General features: G+C 35.5%; 1 protein-coding gene across 6 annotated transcripts in view; it reads right to left on the bottom strand.

Annotated features, from left to right (window-relative positions):
* The window catches only part of ATRNL1 (attractin like 1), a 543,705-nt gene that overhangs the window by 223,974 nt on the left and 304,803 nt on the right, over positions 1 to 14,928 (bottom strand). For all 6 annotated transcript variants that reach the window (XM_065672331.1, XM_065672333.1, XM_065672332.1 and 3 more), the window contains exon 26: positions 13,036 to 13,114. In XM_065672331.1, the coding sequence (XP_065528403.1) occupies positions 13,036 to 13,114 (79 nt within the window). The remainder of the gene's footprint in view (positions 1 to 13,035; positions 13,115 to 14,928) is intronic.

Below are 14,928 nucleotides of genomic sequence, written 5' to 3'. Positions count from 1 at the left end.
ATGTATTTAAAATTTTTGTTTGCCTCCTAGAACATCTAGGAAAAGCATTGAATGTAGCTGCAGTTATGCCTGCATATTCCTTATTTGCTCATAACCAACTTGTGCCATTTTATTATGGCAAACGAAACACACTTTCTGTTCAGGATATTATAGGCTACCTTATCCCACAAAGCAGAACAAACTGGCAGTAACTAATACTTTCTTCAGGAGAATGTTTATATACAGTTTGAAAATCTTTATTGTATCTGATTTCATGACAGTAATATGAGAGCACTGATGAGTAGATAAGGCCAGCCCTTATCATGGACTCTGGGAAAAACACTGCCTTGAGAAAAAAAGGAATAAACTTTCATACCGAAATAAATGTGAGGACCAAGTAAATGTATTTCATATGAAATGCAAAAAATGCAACTTATTTCCTACAAATATCACTAATATATCTTTGAAAGACTTCAGTTTCAAGTAGGTTCTTCAACTGGGGGGTAGCAGTCCAGTAAATAAAGCTTTTGAAAGTAACTTCATCCCAAACTGCTAAGAGAGGAGAAAGTCCCATTGAGGGACTAAGCCTACAAGAAGCTGAATCTCTGATGACAGAAACATTTTGTAAACACTGCTTTCCTACCTGAAGGACACTGAGCAAAATGGTATGACTGCTGCATGACAACTGGCTGCCTGCAGACTCACTCCATTACGGGGCAAAAACCAAAGTATTCTCAGACAGATACATGCTGCAGCTCATGTTGGAAAGAATCAAGCAAGAGAAAAAAGGAGTTAAAAACCCCCAACAAACAGACAATACTTCCCCCCCTCTTGGAGTGAGAAGTCCGATAAACTATGTATATCTGTACTGGACGTAGGAACACTGCAGGATTGAGCAGTAAATGGGCACTTACAGAGCTAAAGAACTGGGACGCAATGAAAAAGTGAAGCTTGGTAGCAGAAATAGCATCCCATAAAATATTTGGATTAGAGAAAGATACTTCAAAGATAGTGGAAACTTTTCCAAAATTACGATATCAGAGTGACCTGAGCGAGATGCTAGCAAGATAGAGGGATATAAGCTCTTATCCGTAAGTCTCAGCTATGAATGAGAACTTTATACAGGTTGACAATGAATTTTTGACTGTATCAATTACTAGGAAAACCTATTTACTGCTGGGATGCTAGACTATATTTCTTAATATCCTATTTTGCTAGCAATCCTGCTAAATCACCTTATTCCTTTATGTTAGAAATATGTACTTACTAGCCACTTCCATCAAAAAAGTTTAATCTAAATGAAGCTGTTTGCCTTCCACTAAAAGTGGTATTTTCAGCCTGTAGATAAATATCTTTGTCAAAAAACGTGTTTGGTAATAGCTTCTATGCCATAGTATTATTTCCAATTAATAACAGCTTTGTAGCTAGACATATGAAAAACAAAATAAAAAGCAAATTGTAGGTGGTTTATTATTTTGCTATTTGCATGCATTTCAATTTGTAAAAGAATTTAAAGCAATTTAATACAGCTATAATTTAGCTATTGTGCCACTGTGCTTGATTCACATTTTTTACTCAAAATTATTTCTACTCAAAATTATTATTACACAAAAACTATGTCCCAAACATTATATTTCAGTAACACATACGTCCTAAATTAACATTATATTCATTATAACTACAATTTGCATTTGAAAGAATTTTGCACAAATTGTATGATTTTATGTAATTTGTATCAATTATTTGAGATAAAAGGAAAGCCAAAGTTTTTGTTTAAATGAATCATCATTTAAAGGAAGAAAGTTTGCTTAAATTATGTTAGCTTCGTGTCAGCAAACAAGACATTCTGAAAGTAGTAGAAATATATTGTCCATCTACAGGACAGACAAAACATCTGTCACAGGATACAGGAAAGCAAGAAGAATGATTCATAAGGATGCAGTATTCTACCTTTGGTAAGAATTCTGTCCATGTGTTAAGCAGTGCTGTTGTACAAAAACGTGTAGTGTATTTCAGAATACTGGTGAGGCTGTTTCAGCTAAAGGAGAACCAGAATAACTGCAAATTATGTATTACAGAATTATGAAAGCAAAATTCAGAAACAATAATAAAATACTTGCTCAATTTCTGATCTGTGCATGGTTTTCAATTATAATCTCAAATACACTCTCTTGCCTTGCTAACCACTCTTACATAGAAGCCAGAAGAATTGCAAAATGAAGGGATGATAGGTCCAGAACAATTAATCTGTCTCAATCAATTCATAGATGCTCTAACCAGAGGTGAAACTCGGACATTTCATGCATGGTTGATTTAGTTGTTAACAACACTAACAATCTGGACTTGCTCTCCATGTGAATAGGCAGGAGGACAAGTTCAGGATTATTACTAATGGACACTGTTACAGTATTACGTCAAAATGCTATGTGCCTCATGCTTGCATAGGGGTCACAAATGCACTGGTGTGATATTTTTGTAACATGCTCCCACTGTTCTGGAAATGTTATTCATTAATTTTTTGAAAGCATAAATTATTACGGTAGGTAAGAAGTAGTGCAGTAGAATCAGTATAACACTTATAACAGCATAAATACCTAAGAAATGGCTGACTGGTTTTAATTATGCTGAAAATGAAATACATGAGATATTTCATACTTTCACAATGTATTTTATCAAATATTGAAATAGGTATTAAATATAACACATTAAAATAACAGACTGTATTCACAACATGTTTGTACTCTGATTAGCAGTAATGCACTCAGACAAAAAGTAAGAGAGAAATCCAGTGTCCATTTCACCCACTTTTCCTGCCTAAATGGACAGATACCTAAAGAAATTGCCTAGGGACAATCAGGATTATTGCAGAATAAAGCAGAGCAGTAATGAGAATAAGGTTTCCCAATTAATAGCCACAGCATCTTTAATGAAAAGCATATAAAGACCATCTGTACAACTGATCCCATTCTACAGATGGGAAACGGATGGCCCAGGTAGCAAAGCAATTTGCACAAGGGCACCTGTAAGCAAATGACTGTCTTCCAAACCCAAACTTCTCTTGACTGGGACATGCTATTCCCTGCCTGCCTCTCCCAGTAGTATTTCTGGCCATGGCTGCACAAATATAAAAGACTGAGAAACTACAGCTATTTAGATATGATAAATGTAATTAACTGGGATTTTCAAAATGTATGGGGAGCACAGAAAACCAAAAAATGTCAAGCTATAGGGCTCACTGTGCTTTAATTTTTGCTAATTGCATGTGGGTCAATTGATTGTTAGAGCAGGCTAGAGAAATTTACTGATATTACAATTTAACTACCACAGTGCGCTCAATCCAATAAATTCCCAGCAAAATATCAAATGGCATTCTCTTTTCCAGAAATTAATTGTGTATAAATTGAACAGCATGGGTAAAAATAATGGTCTGTTCAAATATTCATATTCCCCATAGTACTCTTGCTACTATACAACTGTCCTAAAATAACATTACATTAATTTTAATTAAATTTTGCATTTCAAAGCAGTTTTTCCACACATAGTATGTTTTTATGTGACTTCTGTCAATACTTGAAGATAAAAGGAAAGCCAAAGGTTATATGTTAATTATTAATTATCTGTTGAAAATGAATGTAATGAGCTTAGTTTATATCAGGTCACACTAACTCTCAGCTATTGTTTGTGAACTGTTGGAGCAATAAAAACTACAGCTCCAGGAAGGATAAACATTGCATTATTATATCCTTGAGAAAGAATAACTAATCTACCTTTTTGTAGACATGCTTTCTCCTAAAGGTTTTGGGGGATTTTTTCTTGTCTCCAGTCCAAGGTTCCGCTATTACTTTGCATTTGCAGGTTCCTCAATAAATAAAAGCATATGTATGTAAATTTTGTCACCATGAACCTACTATTATTTCCTACCCAAAGAAGGGGGAGAAACCTAAAAGGCTGATGAACTGCACAGCCACCATTTGCACAGAGGTATGATACCAAGGAATGTTTGCATGTAGAAATATCTATCAAGTTCCCCACAGAATTTGTTGATAGCAACAATACTGACATTCACAGCACTGAACACATTCTACTCGGAGAGACCAAATAAATTAGTGAAGTTGACCAATTTCCAGTTGCATTGATATTTCTGTTTGCTTTGCATTGAAAATTATTAAAGCTCTAACCTTAGCAGGGAGACATTCACATATAAGAAACTCAATGCCTTAAAATTATGGGCTTTTTTTAAGAAAGAAAAAATAATTGCATATATAATCAATATTAACTTTAAGAGAAGAAAAAGGCCAATGTAGTTATTTTATAAGGCACGTACTTTGCCATGCTGGGCAAAGTGAAATGCAAACACTTTGGAATTTATTCAGGCATGATAGTAATCCTTTACTGCTACTCAACTGCACACATACAGAAATGCACCTAAAAATCAGCTCTGAAAAAATTCCCATTTATTTATTTGCAAGGAGAAGTTGGATGTTTGTGGAGGCAGACATACTTGTGAAAGACTGTCAATAATATTGACATCAGCTGTCAAGAGTCCAGTAGCAAATGTTACATATATCAAAAGCAATCACAATTATTGTTAACATGTTTTATACAATTTTTAGAAGACATGATTATCATTTGACTGTAAATAAACAGAAGTTTAGGTAGAAAGGAGGAGCAGAACACGAGAGAAGAACTATACATATTTTGGACTTGGACTATATATTTTCTCTGACTTCGAGTTGCTTCGCTGCTTTTTGGAGGAAGGACAATTCTGACTTAGTTTCCTTCATACCACTCCTGTTGTAGGTGACTCACCTGGGCCAAAGATGTCTACCCAGTACTACTAAAATTGCTCCCAATTATGAGAAAAGCAAAGGAGGAAATAGAGAGGAGTATCTGCGTTTCCCTCAGAAAGCTTTTGCTGTAAAACCTCAAACCTTTTCACATCCTCTTCACAGCAGAGTTCTTCCAAGTTTCTAAGCATTTTTGTTTGCACCTAAATCCACTCCTTTCTTATAGGGCTTTGCGGAATGAAAGATTTGTTTTGTGTTTTAACAAGGGACAAAAAATTGACACTATACTGCAAACACAGAGGAAATACAAATGTAAAGAAGAGTCTTACCACTTCGGGCCAATATTCAACACCTGCTCTTTTGTTTTTGTTAAGAGTCAAAAATGAATCATCTGTTTTGGTGCAATCCTCTTCATTTACAAAGAACATATTCAGCATCCTCATTCCTTTAACACTGTGGAAACAATCCAAGTGACTATTCTCCAAATTCAAAAGAAGTTATCTGGCCTCGTCCCAAGGCCTCACTAAGGATTGCCTTTCTCACTGTCTGTTGCTTTTTGCTGACAGGTAATTCGCTAATAATTCTCCTAATGCTCTTATGTTTACAACTAGTCCCATGGAAACCTTTCAGACCATACAGCTCAAAGGCTCCTCAAGCTCTGCCAAGTTGCCAGTTGTCTCACAGTCATTTCATTTTGGCCAGTTCTCACTTTCTTTTAAATAGCCTTAATTTTACCTTTCTGTTAGCTTGAAAGCTTAACTTAGTACACTTGCAAGATTTAACCAGACCTCTGTCAGGCAGCACTAATTAGTAAGTCCATTGTAATATTAGTATTATCTCCAGCAGTATTTTATACTAACATTTAGAAATCTCTTAGATAATAAATGCTACTGAGCAGAATACCACAACTACTAATTTTAAAGTACTGTTATCAGCACTAATAACTACATCCAACCTTCCTTCTATGCATACACTCAGGAATCACATACAATGAATTAATTTGCTGTGATTATTGCCTTTTGGGATTCTTCAGGTTAACTACACTACACAAATGTAAGAAACCTCGGTTATTATGTCAAGAAAAGCAAACAATTTCTTCTCCTGGTCATATGCAGATATAACTAAAACACCTACTTACTTTATGTTTTCCCTCATTTATTTAATTTTTAAATAAAGAGAAGTAGCCCACAATTTTCTTTGCAGAATCTATTGTCATCTGTTATCTTCTTTATCATCTGAATTTTTGTGGAATGAAGAAACAAATCTGTTAGTAAGCTTTTATAAATGCCTCCTTTGGACAGGATGATATTAAGATGAATCATAGAATCAGAGAATAGTTAGGGTTGGAAAGGACCTTAAGATTATACAGTTCCAACCCCCCTGCCATGGGCAGGGACACCTCACACTAAACCATCTCACCCAAGGATATGTCCAGCCTGGCCTTGAACACCACCAGGGATGGAACATTCACAACCTCCCTGGGCAACCCATCCCAGTGCCTCACCACCCTTACAGGAAAGAATTTCCTCCTTACATCCAATCTAAACTTCCCCTGTTTAAGTTTTAACCCGTTTCCCTTGTCCTATCACTACAGTCCCTAATGAAGAGTCCCTCCCCAGCATCCCTATAGCGCCCCTTCAGATACTGGAAGGCTGCTATGAGGTCTCCACGCAGCCTTCTCTTCTCCAGGCTGAACAGCCCCAGCTTTCTCAGCCTATCTTCATATGAAACCGATAAACTCATGAAAGGGAAGGTCTGCAAAAGAAACCAGATCACTACTTCTTGTGTTTCAACATACTTATCCCATGATTCGGGGTTTACATTGTTTTCAAAGGAATGTTTTCATTTGATGGATAATCTGGCTTCTGTTTTTAGTCTACCTCCCCATTGATTTTATTAGTATAGTTAATCTCCTCCAGTCTGCATACTATGTACCACTTTAACCCTATTCCCACAGATAGATGCCTCCATAGGCCATAACATCTCCCTAAAGGGCACAGAGGTTTAGAAGTGTGTGAGGCCTAAATAAAACCTGGATCAACTCTAGGCAGTCATGGTCACGGTGAATTCCTGCTGAAAATGGCAATTCAATAAGCTGAATTGATACAAGACAGCTAAAATTACTTCCTGGGACAAGGGCCTTCGGCCGGAGCAACTTAGCCTTCAATAACTAAGATATGCTCTTCAATCTCATGCTCCTACTCCACAAGAATTGCCCACTGAAGCCTTTTAACACTGTATGATGTTTTGAGATATCTGCATTAGATCAAATTTGTTTAACTCACCAGCCCCCCAAATAAATCCTTCCAATACAATACTGAGTCTGTCACTGATACCATTTAATACTTCTCTTTACAGAGAATAAGCATAATGTGAGCAGTGGTTAATATAGTAATCAGACACTTATTTTTACAAAGTGACAGGATTATAAGTAAAGCCTCAATTTTACAAAATTAAAGCAAAGATTAACTCTCAATATAGGAGAACTGACTCACTGGGTTATTCATATCCTTAACAAGTCGTCATCCCACCAGTATCAAAAGGAACACTGAAAATTGGGTGGGAAGAGTTGTCATTTGCAAGTGTCTCTTATACTGACTGCAGAGGGAGTCCTGATACAAGATCTAGTGTCAACTAACTAGCATTTCACTTGAAAGGTTCATTCAAAGAGGAGCCTAAATTTCAGGTTGGAGAGAATTCAGAAAATGTCAGCCTGAAATAAATGCCCCAGTTATCCTCAATCAAACTAAATCCACAGTTGAAATAAAGCAGTCATAACTCAACTGATTTCAGAAGAGCTTAAGCAATGTAACAAGTTGAAATTCTGGTCCTATGAATAGCTCTTTTGACTTCAGTAGGATTACTCACACAGTCTATGAGTAAGTACATATAGATGTGCAAGATATTTGCTAAGCAACAGACAAGAAGTTACCAAAAAAGAGAAATGACCTGTGAGGTTAACTTTTAAACGTAAAGCATATAAGCCTGTAAACACCTACACACATGAATAATATTATGCTTCAGGGTACTTTAATTATATGTATTAATATTTCTTGGTTTCCTTATATCTACTATTGGTGGTTCCTTGCCCACACTAAAACACATAGATGAACCAAGGTATTCCTTTTGCTCCTTCAAAAGGGTGTTGCTCAAGACTGCATCATATTCTATGCATATTAATATTGCTAAACTAAACATGTTGCATTCCATACGCAATATTACATTCACCAAAAGCCATTATTGCCTTTTCTAAAAGGAATACTTTAAAAATACAAGTGTCATTATAATATAAAGGAAAAAAGCTGAAATTCACATATTACGTACACTCATTAGCACTATCAACATAACTGAACTTTCTTGTTCTTATTAGGGTTACCATAGAAATGAGCCTAAAGGTATTAGATGACTTGTCGCTGTTATTAAGAAGTCTATTTCAGTTTTATTTGCATGTTTTTAAGAATCCTTGAATATTCAAGAGAATGAAACTACCTTGATATTAAAATTAAGGCTAGAAAGGTGGGTTTTTTTAAAAAACATAAGCTTATTAAATAAAATGAAGCAGCATATTGTGAGGCACCTACACGCTGTGTAAAGCAAGCAATCTCTGACTCCACGCTTTTATGCCTGTATACGCTATTCTGTCAGACAGGCAAATGGTGCACAGCTGACTGTATAATGAAATGCTATATATAAAGATGAAAATTCCTATAAAGGAACCATATTAACCTTTAATGTTAGGCAAGCACTTTACACATATAACACTATGCTTTTAAACATTGTTACATAAATGTGCAATCCCACATTACTTCCTCATTGCTCAGGAGACTTCTAGTGTATTACAAGAGGAAACAAGACTTTATGTCAGTTTTTTAAGATATGCAAGCTTTCTAGTGTGTAATTATAATAACATATAAGAAAGGAGATTTTCTTGTGAAAAGATATAAGGCTGCCTTTTAACTAACTGACCAATACAATACACTCAAATTAATATTTCAGACGAGATGTAAGGAAGAAACCTTTTATGATGAGGATAGTGAGGCACCATCACAGGTTGCCCAGAGAAACTGCAACTGCCCTATTCCTAAAATCATTCAAGGCCAGGTTGGATGGGGTTTTGAGCAAGCTGGTCTAGTTGAAGATACCCCCAGTTCATTGCGGTGGGGTTTGGACTAGATGACCTTCAAAGGTCCCTTCCAACCCAAACCAGTCTATGATTTTATATAACAACACCCAGTGTTTGCAAACAGATGTATTTTGTGTGTGTCTGGGAGGATAGGGGAGAAGTATGTCTGCAGGTACATCAATGACTGCACGCTTTTGGATTAAAGGTAACCATTCTTTAAAACACCTGGCTGAATAAATAGTACAAAGTATATTTGAGCAGCAACTGCTTTATCTTATGAAGGACAAATACTTTGCTAAAATACCTGAAGTAGAAGCTGTGTGGTTTATAATCCCATCTGTATGAGTTTGTTAGTGACCTCAGTGTAATCTTGTCAGCAAAAAGAAAAGTTCAACACACTATTAATAAGAAATCATTTGGATGCAAATTTTATCTGCAGTGTGGTGTCTTTCAATCAGAAGAAGTTCATGAGGCAAAACCTTTGAGCCACTACAAAACTGGCAGGCAACCTATCAAGCTTTTCAGTAAAATGATCTATGAATAGATTCTCTTGTACCATTCGCAACAGAAGATTGAATGAATACTTTAGATATGAAACATGCAGAGACAACAAATAATATTCTCTTCAATTTTCTTATTTAGTAAATCTGGGTGATATATCTTTTTTCTGTTTAAAGAAGGAAAACAGAGTCAGATTGAAACTTAAAGAAGCCTAACAAATCTTTTGGGAGAGAATGACAGCTCTCCGTTTTTCATCCAGAGAACTAACAAGTGAAATTTCACCAAGAATGGTCTTGGTAGAAAGATTTATAAGTCTCTGAAGGAAAAAGAAGGATGAGAGATTAAAACCTAGAGTACATATCTGATCTTTTTATGTAGTGTAAGACTTGTAAAAAAATGCTTTCCTGCTCCTAAACTTTGCAACACTTAGGAACTCCCTTAACTTATTTGACAAACAAATATATCTTGCCCTTATTCTACTCCTACATGAATTTCCATGCTTACCTGCAAATGTTATTCTGCTCTCTAAGTAGGAATTTGAGGTTTGGTTCCTCCATGAGCAATGAATTAGGAAGAAACTGGAGAGTGAATTTCTGAATTCATGGGAAAATTGAGACATTCCCACTACACAGGGCAAACAACTTGCTCTTGCTTTGTGTTGGATTTGAGCCAAGCTGCATTCAAGTTGGAATCAATAATGACCCAATTTAGCCAAGCATTAAAGTCAGAAGTCAAAAAAAGGACAAAGTTCTGAATTTTCAGCTACACATAGAGGTCTCTGAAAACTTCAAAAAATTATTTGCTTACCTCAACAGCCTCATAAAATTCATTACTAAAAAATCACAAGAACTGGATAGTAAAGTTTCTCCTCCTCTAGGGGAAAACATACTGGGACGAACAATAAATGGATGCACAGCTATTAACAGCATGCTTTTTCATATTTGTGTTCTCGTTATATTTCACTTCTTAGGGCAGTTTGTGTCCATATTGGAGGTCACATCTACAGAGTAAAACATTCCTGTCTTTCAAGAATGAGAAAGAGATGGAAAGCTTATCTGCTAAATGGGTGGGCTTTAAAAGGAGGTACTTAATAATTCTTTTCAACAATAGATTGCCTTCTACTTGTATGGTTTTTTATACCACTTACTTGTAACACTTCATTCCAAAGCCTTATAAAATATGCAGCCTATAAAAACAAATTCTCTGATCTAGAGTAGAGGAAAATATTATGGGGAACGTTATGGAAAATTTGTCTTTGACATGAACTGCTGCTGATGCACAATAGCAGACTGAAAATTAAGAAGATTTGCTTGAACATTTACATTTCATAATGCTGCCACAATCTAGGTACTGTTTCACACCTCATTTAAAACAGGAAGAAAAACATACTCATGTAATTTTGAAATTAAACTAAGAACATTTCTGAATGAGAGACAGCTAAATTTCTCTAGTTCAAGAAAAACCAAGGATCAGAACTGAAGCACAGACCTCAGAATTTTAATACAGTTGCCCTGCATTTCTTTCTGGTTTTCTCTTCGAAAGAAGATGATTTATATTTATGTTGTATTTATCAGTGAGTTTAGATGAGCTTCCATTCAGTCTTAGAAATGTCATTAGGAAAATAAAACCTGGAAAACTTAATTTTTTTATATGAGAATGTGTTCTTCATAGGATGATGCCTACAGACTACATTAAAAATACTCTATTTCAAACATCTAGGAAGGTAAGAATGGAAAACAGACTAGACCCCCTAGATCTGTTAAACTCATATGGTCACATTTGTTCTTAAAGATGTCAATGAAACATCCTTATTAACATGATAAATTAAATCAGAGAATTGCTATGTTCTGTCACAACAGTTTTGCACAGACCTATTAATAAGTATTGAGACAAACGCAAATGAAATATTAATAAGTTGATAGAATACCACAGTTTAAAGTAACTTTCATCTGTATTTTGCAAGTAAGAACAAACACATGAGCACTGGCCCTTAGAGGGAGAATATGCTTAACAATATTCATCTGAATAAAAAAATACCTAAATGAAATAACAATCATAATATGTCTTTTTCTTTGTAGCACCAGTTGAGAACTAAATCTGGACATTAATACACTATAATTTCAGTGAGGGAAAGTAGCAGTTGCTGGTTACCTGGCACTTTTAAAGCATATCTACATTCAATGTAGACTACATTAAAAGTTATTTAAACACTCTTAGTGCCAGTATCCTAAGAAAAATTAATTAATTAAAGAAAGACTTGGATTTTTTAAAATCTAGATTACAATACCATTAAGCAAGTGTTGTTTCCAAAATTACCAAGATAAGAAACTTCAAAGGGGGAAAAAATCACTGTCTAAAACTATACGTCTTATGAGAACAAAATTGCATAGACAACTATCAGTACACATCATTTGAATCGTTCTATATAAGCACAGCCGTACACATAACCTAAATTTAATCTCATTTAAGTTTAATCATTTGTTTACAGATAAGAACAAATATTTGGGCTAAGAAAAGAATAAGGTGACCTTATGTATGAATATTTATTGAAGAGTTTCAATTGTGCCATGGTTTTAATGACTATTAATGGAGATAGAATTTTGCTTAGAATAAAAAAAAAATACAAAGAGAAGAGAATAAAAAAAAAAAGAAATTACAAGCTCCTCACAGAGAGGGTTGTCTACTATTCTACATTCCAATGATTGTTGATACAACACAGCCTCAGTCACAGCACCAAACAGCTTCCTAGAAAGTTTGAGACACTACAGTATGATCCTCTGTGTTCCTTCAACTTCCTAATGTTTTTGCACTATTATTTTGAGACTATTAAGAGTACTGGGATGTATTAAACAGTATAACCAGACTGTCAAAAGATGTGATTATCTCTGTATTTAGCACTGGTGCAGCCTCACCTGAGTATTGTGTGTAGCTCTGTGCCCCACAAATTAAGGAGGTGAAGGTCCCTGAATGTGTCCAGAGGAGGGCAACAAAGCTGTTGAAAGGGCTGGAAGGCATGTCAGCCTTCTATGAGGAGGAACTGAGGAGTTTGGGATTGTCTGGTTTGGAGAAAAGTAGGCTGAGAGGTGACTCCATTGCTCTCTACAGCTTCCTGAGGAGGGAATGTGGCAAGGGAGGCACTGTTCTCCTCTCCCTGATATCCCCTGATAGGATGCATGGGAATGGTTCAAAGCTGCACCAGGACAGGTTTAGACTGGACATGAGGAAGCATATCTTTACTGACAGGGTGGTCAAACACTGGAACAGGCTTCCCAGAGGTGCCCCAAGCCTGTCAGTGTTTCAGAGCCATTTAGACAATGTCCTTAATAACATGCTTTAACTTTAGGTCAACCCTGAAGTAGTCAGATTAGATGATTCGTGTACGTCTCTTCCAACCAGAATATTCAATTCTATTTAAATATTCCACCATAATGAAAATTCAGCCTTCTGCAACCTCATGCTTCAATTTCTCTAATTTTTGACAGCAGGAAGAAACAAAGTTTTCTTCTTCAGTACAGGGTAGAAAAAAGTTTAGAGGGATATTTAAATTATGTATACAGGAAAAAGCGGAGGTGTGGCTGTCCACCAAAGGTCTCAGTTTATCCTGAAAGATAAAGCTATTACAATAAACTTAAAAGTTATTGATACCTCTCTCCGTCGAGAAGCCCAGCAGGTTTGTTTGATTTTCCAAACGACAGCGGCTACCAGCAGTAAGGATAAGAAACAACTGCAATTACAAAAGAAAAACATAATTGTAACATAATGGTCTGAAAAAGCTTATATTTTTAGGGTATCAAAGGTAATTAAAACACATTTAAATTTGGGGAAACCCCACAAATATAGAGGAAAACTTAACTTTACCAGATGATAAACAACAGTCAAACATCCAAGTTCAAAGTCAAAAGAGAATGCACACCTCTGATGCTGTGATTGTCTCCATAAAATGCTATTACTGTCTCCATTAGCACAGGATAAGCTCCATTTACAACCATCTACATACCCACAACAGTTTCAACAAATATGCATTGTACGTTCTACATTTAGCAGATGGAAAAAGAGAGTGAAGGACAGCAAAAACCTGTATCAATTTATACTTCTCTTGGTTTGTGAATTCTGAATAATTTCCTGGGACATGGGAATGATGACTATGCACAAGTATAATCAGTATAATAATTGCACATGACAATAGGTCTGTTTTATCATATTGAATGTTTCTATGGTAAATTTCCCAGGGAAAACATCTTAAAGAGTATGCCCACATTACAGTTCTAAAGACAAAACAGAATGAGAAAAAAAATCAAAATTATTAAACTTCTGCAGTTCACAATCAAATACATTATTTTTGTATTTGAAGCATTTAGCACATTCAGGATTTGAACTCTCAACTTCTTTTGGTGAATTTCTGGATACTGACAAAAGGCTAGAAGCCTAATTCAAAGCAGTCAGAAGATCTTTTAATTTTTTAGACTTTGTTTTATAAAAGTATCTGCATTTTCTTGTGCAAAAAACTTGTCAGTCATGGTAGCACATCTGCTGTACACAGTGTTTTCAATTAATACTGCGCTGCAACTATTGAATTATTGAATAAATAGCTCATCCATGATTTTTTTGCCAAAAAGCTTCAAAATTATATTCTTTGACTAACAAGGGAAATACCACAAATTCCCTGAAGCAGTATAATTCAGAGGAGTACTGTGCATAAATGCAAAATATAATCATTATCCATGCAGTAACACTAATGTCTTCCTTTCTCCAGCCTGCTTTGAAAGCAAGTACAAGCTGACTGTGAATTTATATTTGGTGCTTAGGTAAAAGCAGAACACAAAAAACCCCACTGACCACCAGAATTAGTCCAGTTTCACAGCAACATCTTTTAAGATTTTTAAACAGATAGCTCCTTACAAATACTATTTCTCAGAAATGTCTTCCCTACCATACAGTGTACTGTCTACCTAGTAACTGCAACAGATGCTTAGGGGCAACATCACAGTATTGACATGTTGCTATAAATGAGCATGCTGTGCATGAAGTAAGGTTAAGCCATTTCACTTACTCTTCTCCTCTAGAGTCCTTCCAAAAAAACTAAATTAGGGAAGTATCAGCAACTCTGCTTAAAACGATGAACTCAAAGCTCCTGAAATTTGGAAAAGATTAATACATTCAAAAGAGCTGGGGACAAGAAACTAAGAGATCCTTGTGCTGTGTGACTGCTTCATTATGACCAGGAACTGAATCTCTTTCCTTAAAAAACACTGTCCTTCACAGTTATTCATTTCTTGAACAATTCTCTTAAGTTAGTAGAAGAAAAAACTTCAGGGTTCTGGCTGAAAAACTTCAAATTGCTTCTGTGCTCTGTATGTCAACGGACCTGGGTCACACACTGAACTCTCCTGTCATCAATCAAAACATCATTTAGTTTACATGTGAAGTCAAATTCAGAAATGAATGTTTCAAACACACACCCATAAAATAATATAAATCACTGCAAATTACAGCACTGAGAATGTTAAATGTTTACTTAACACTTTTGCATGATCTTTT

This window comes from Lathamus discolor, chromosome 3 (genome assembly GCF_037157495.1).
Source record: "Lathamus discolor isolate bLatDis1 chromosome 3, bLatDis1.hap1, whole genome shotgun sequence".
NCBI lineage: Eukaryota > Metazoa > Chordata > Aves > Psittaciformes > Psittacidae > Lathamus > Lathamus discolor.
The sequence above is the reverse complement of the archived record's forward strand: the minus strand, read 5'-3'. Positions and strand labels throughout refer to the sequence as shown.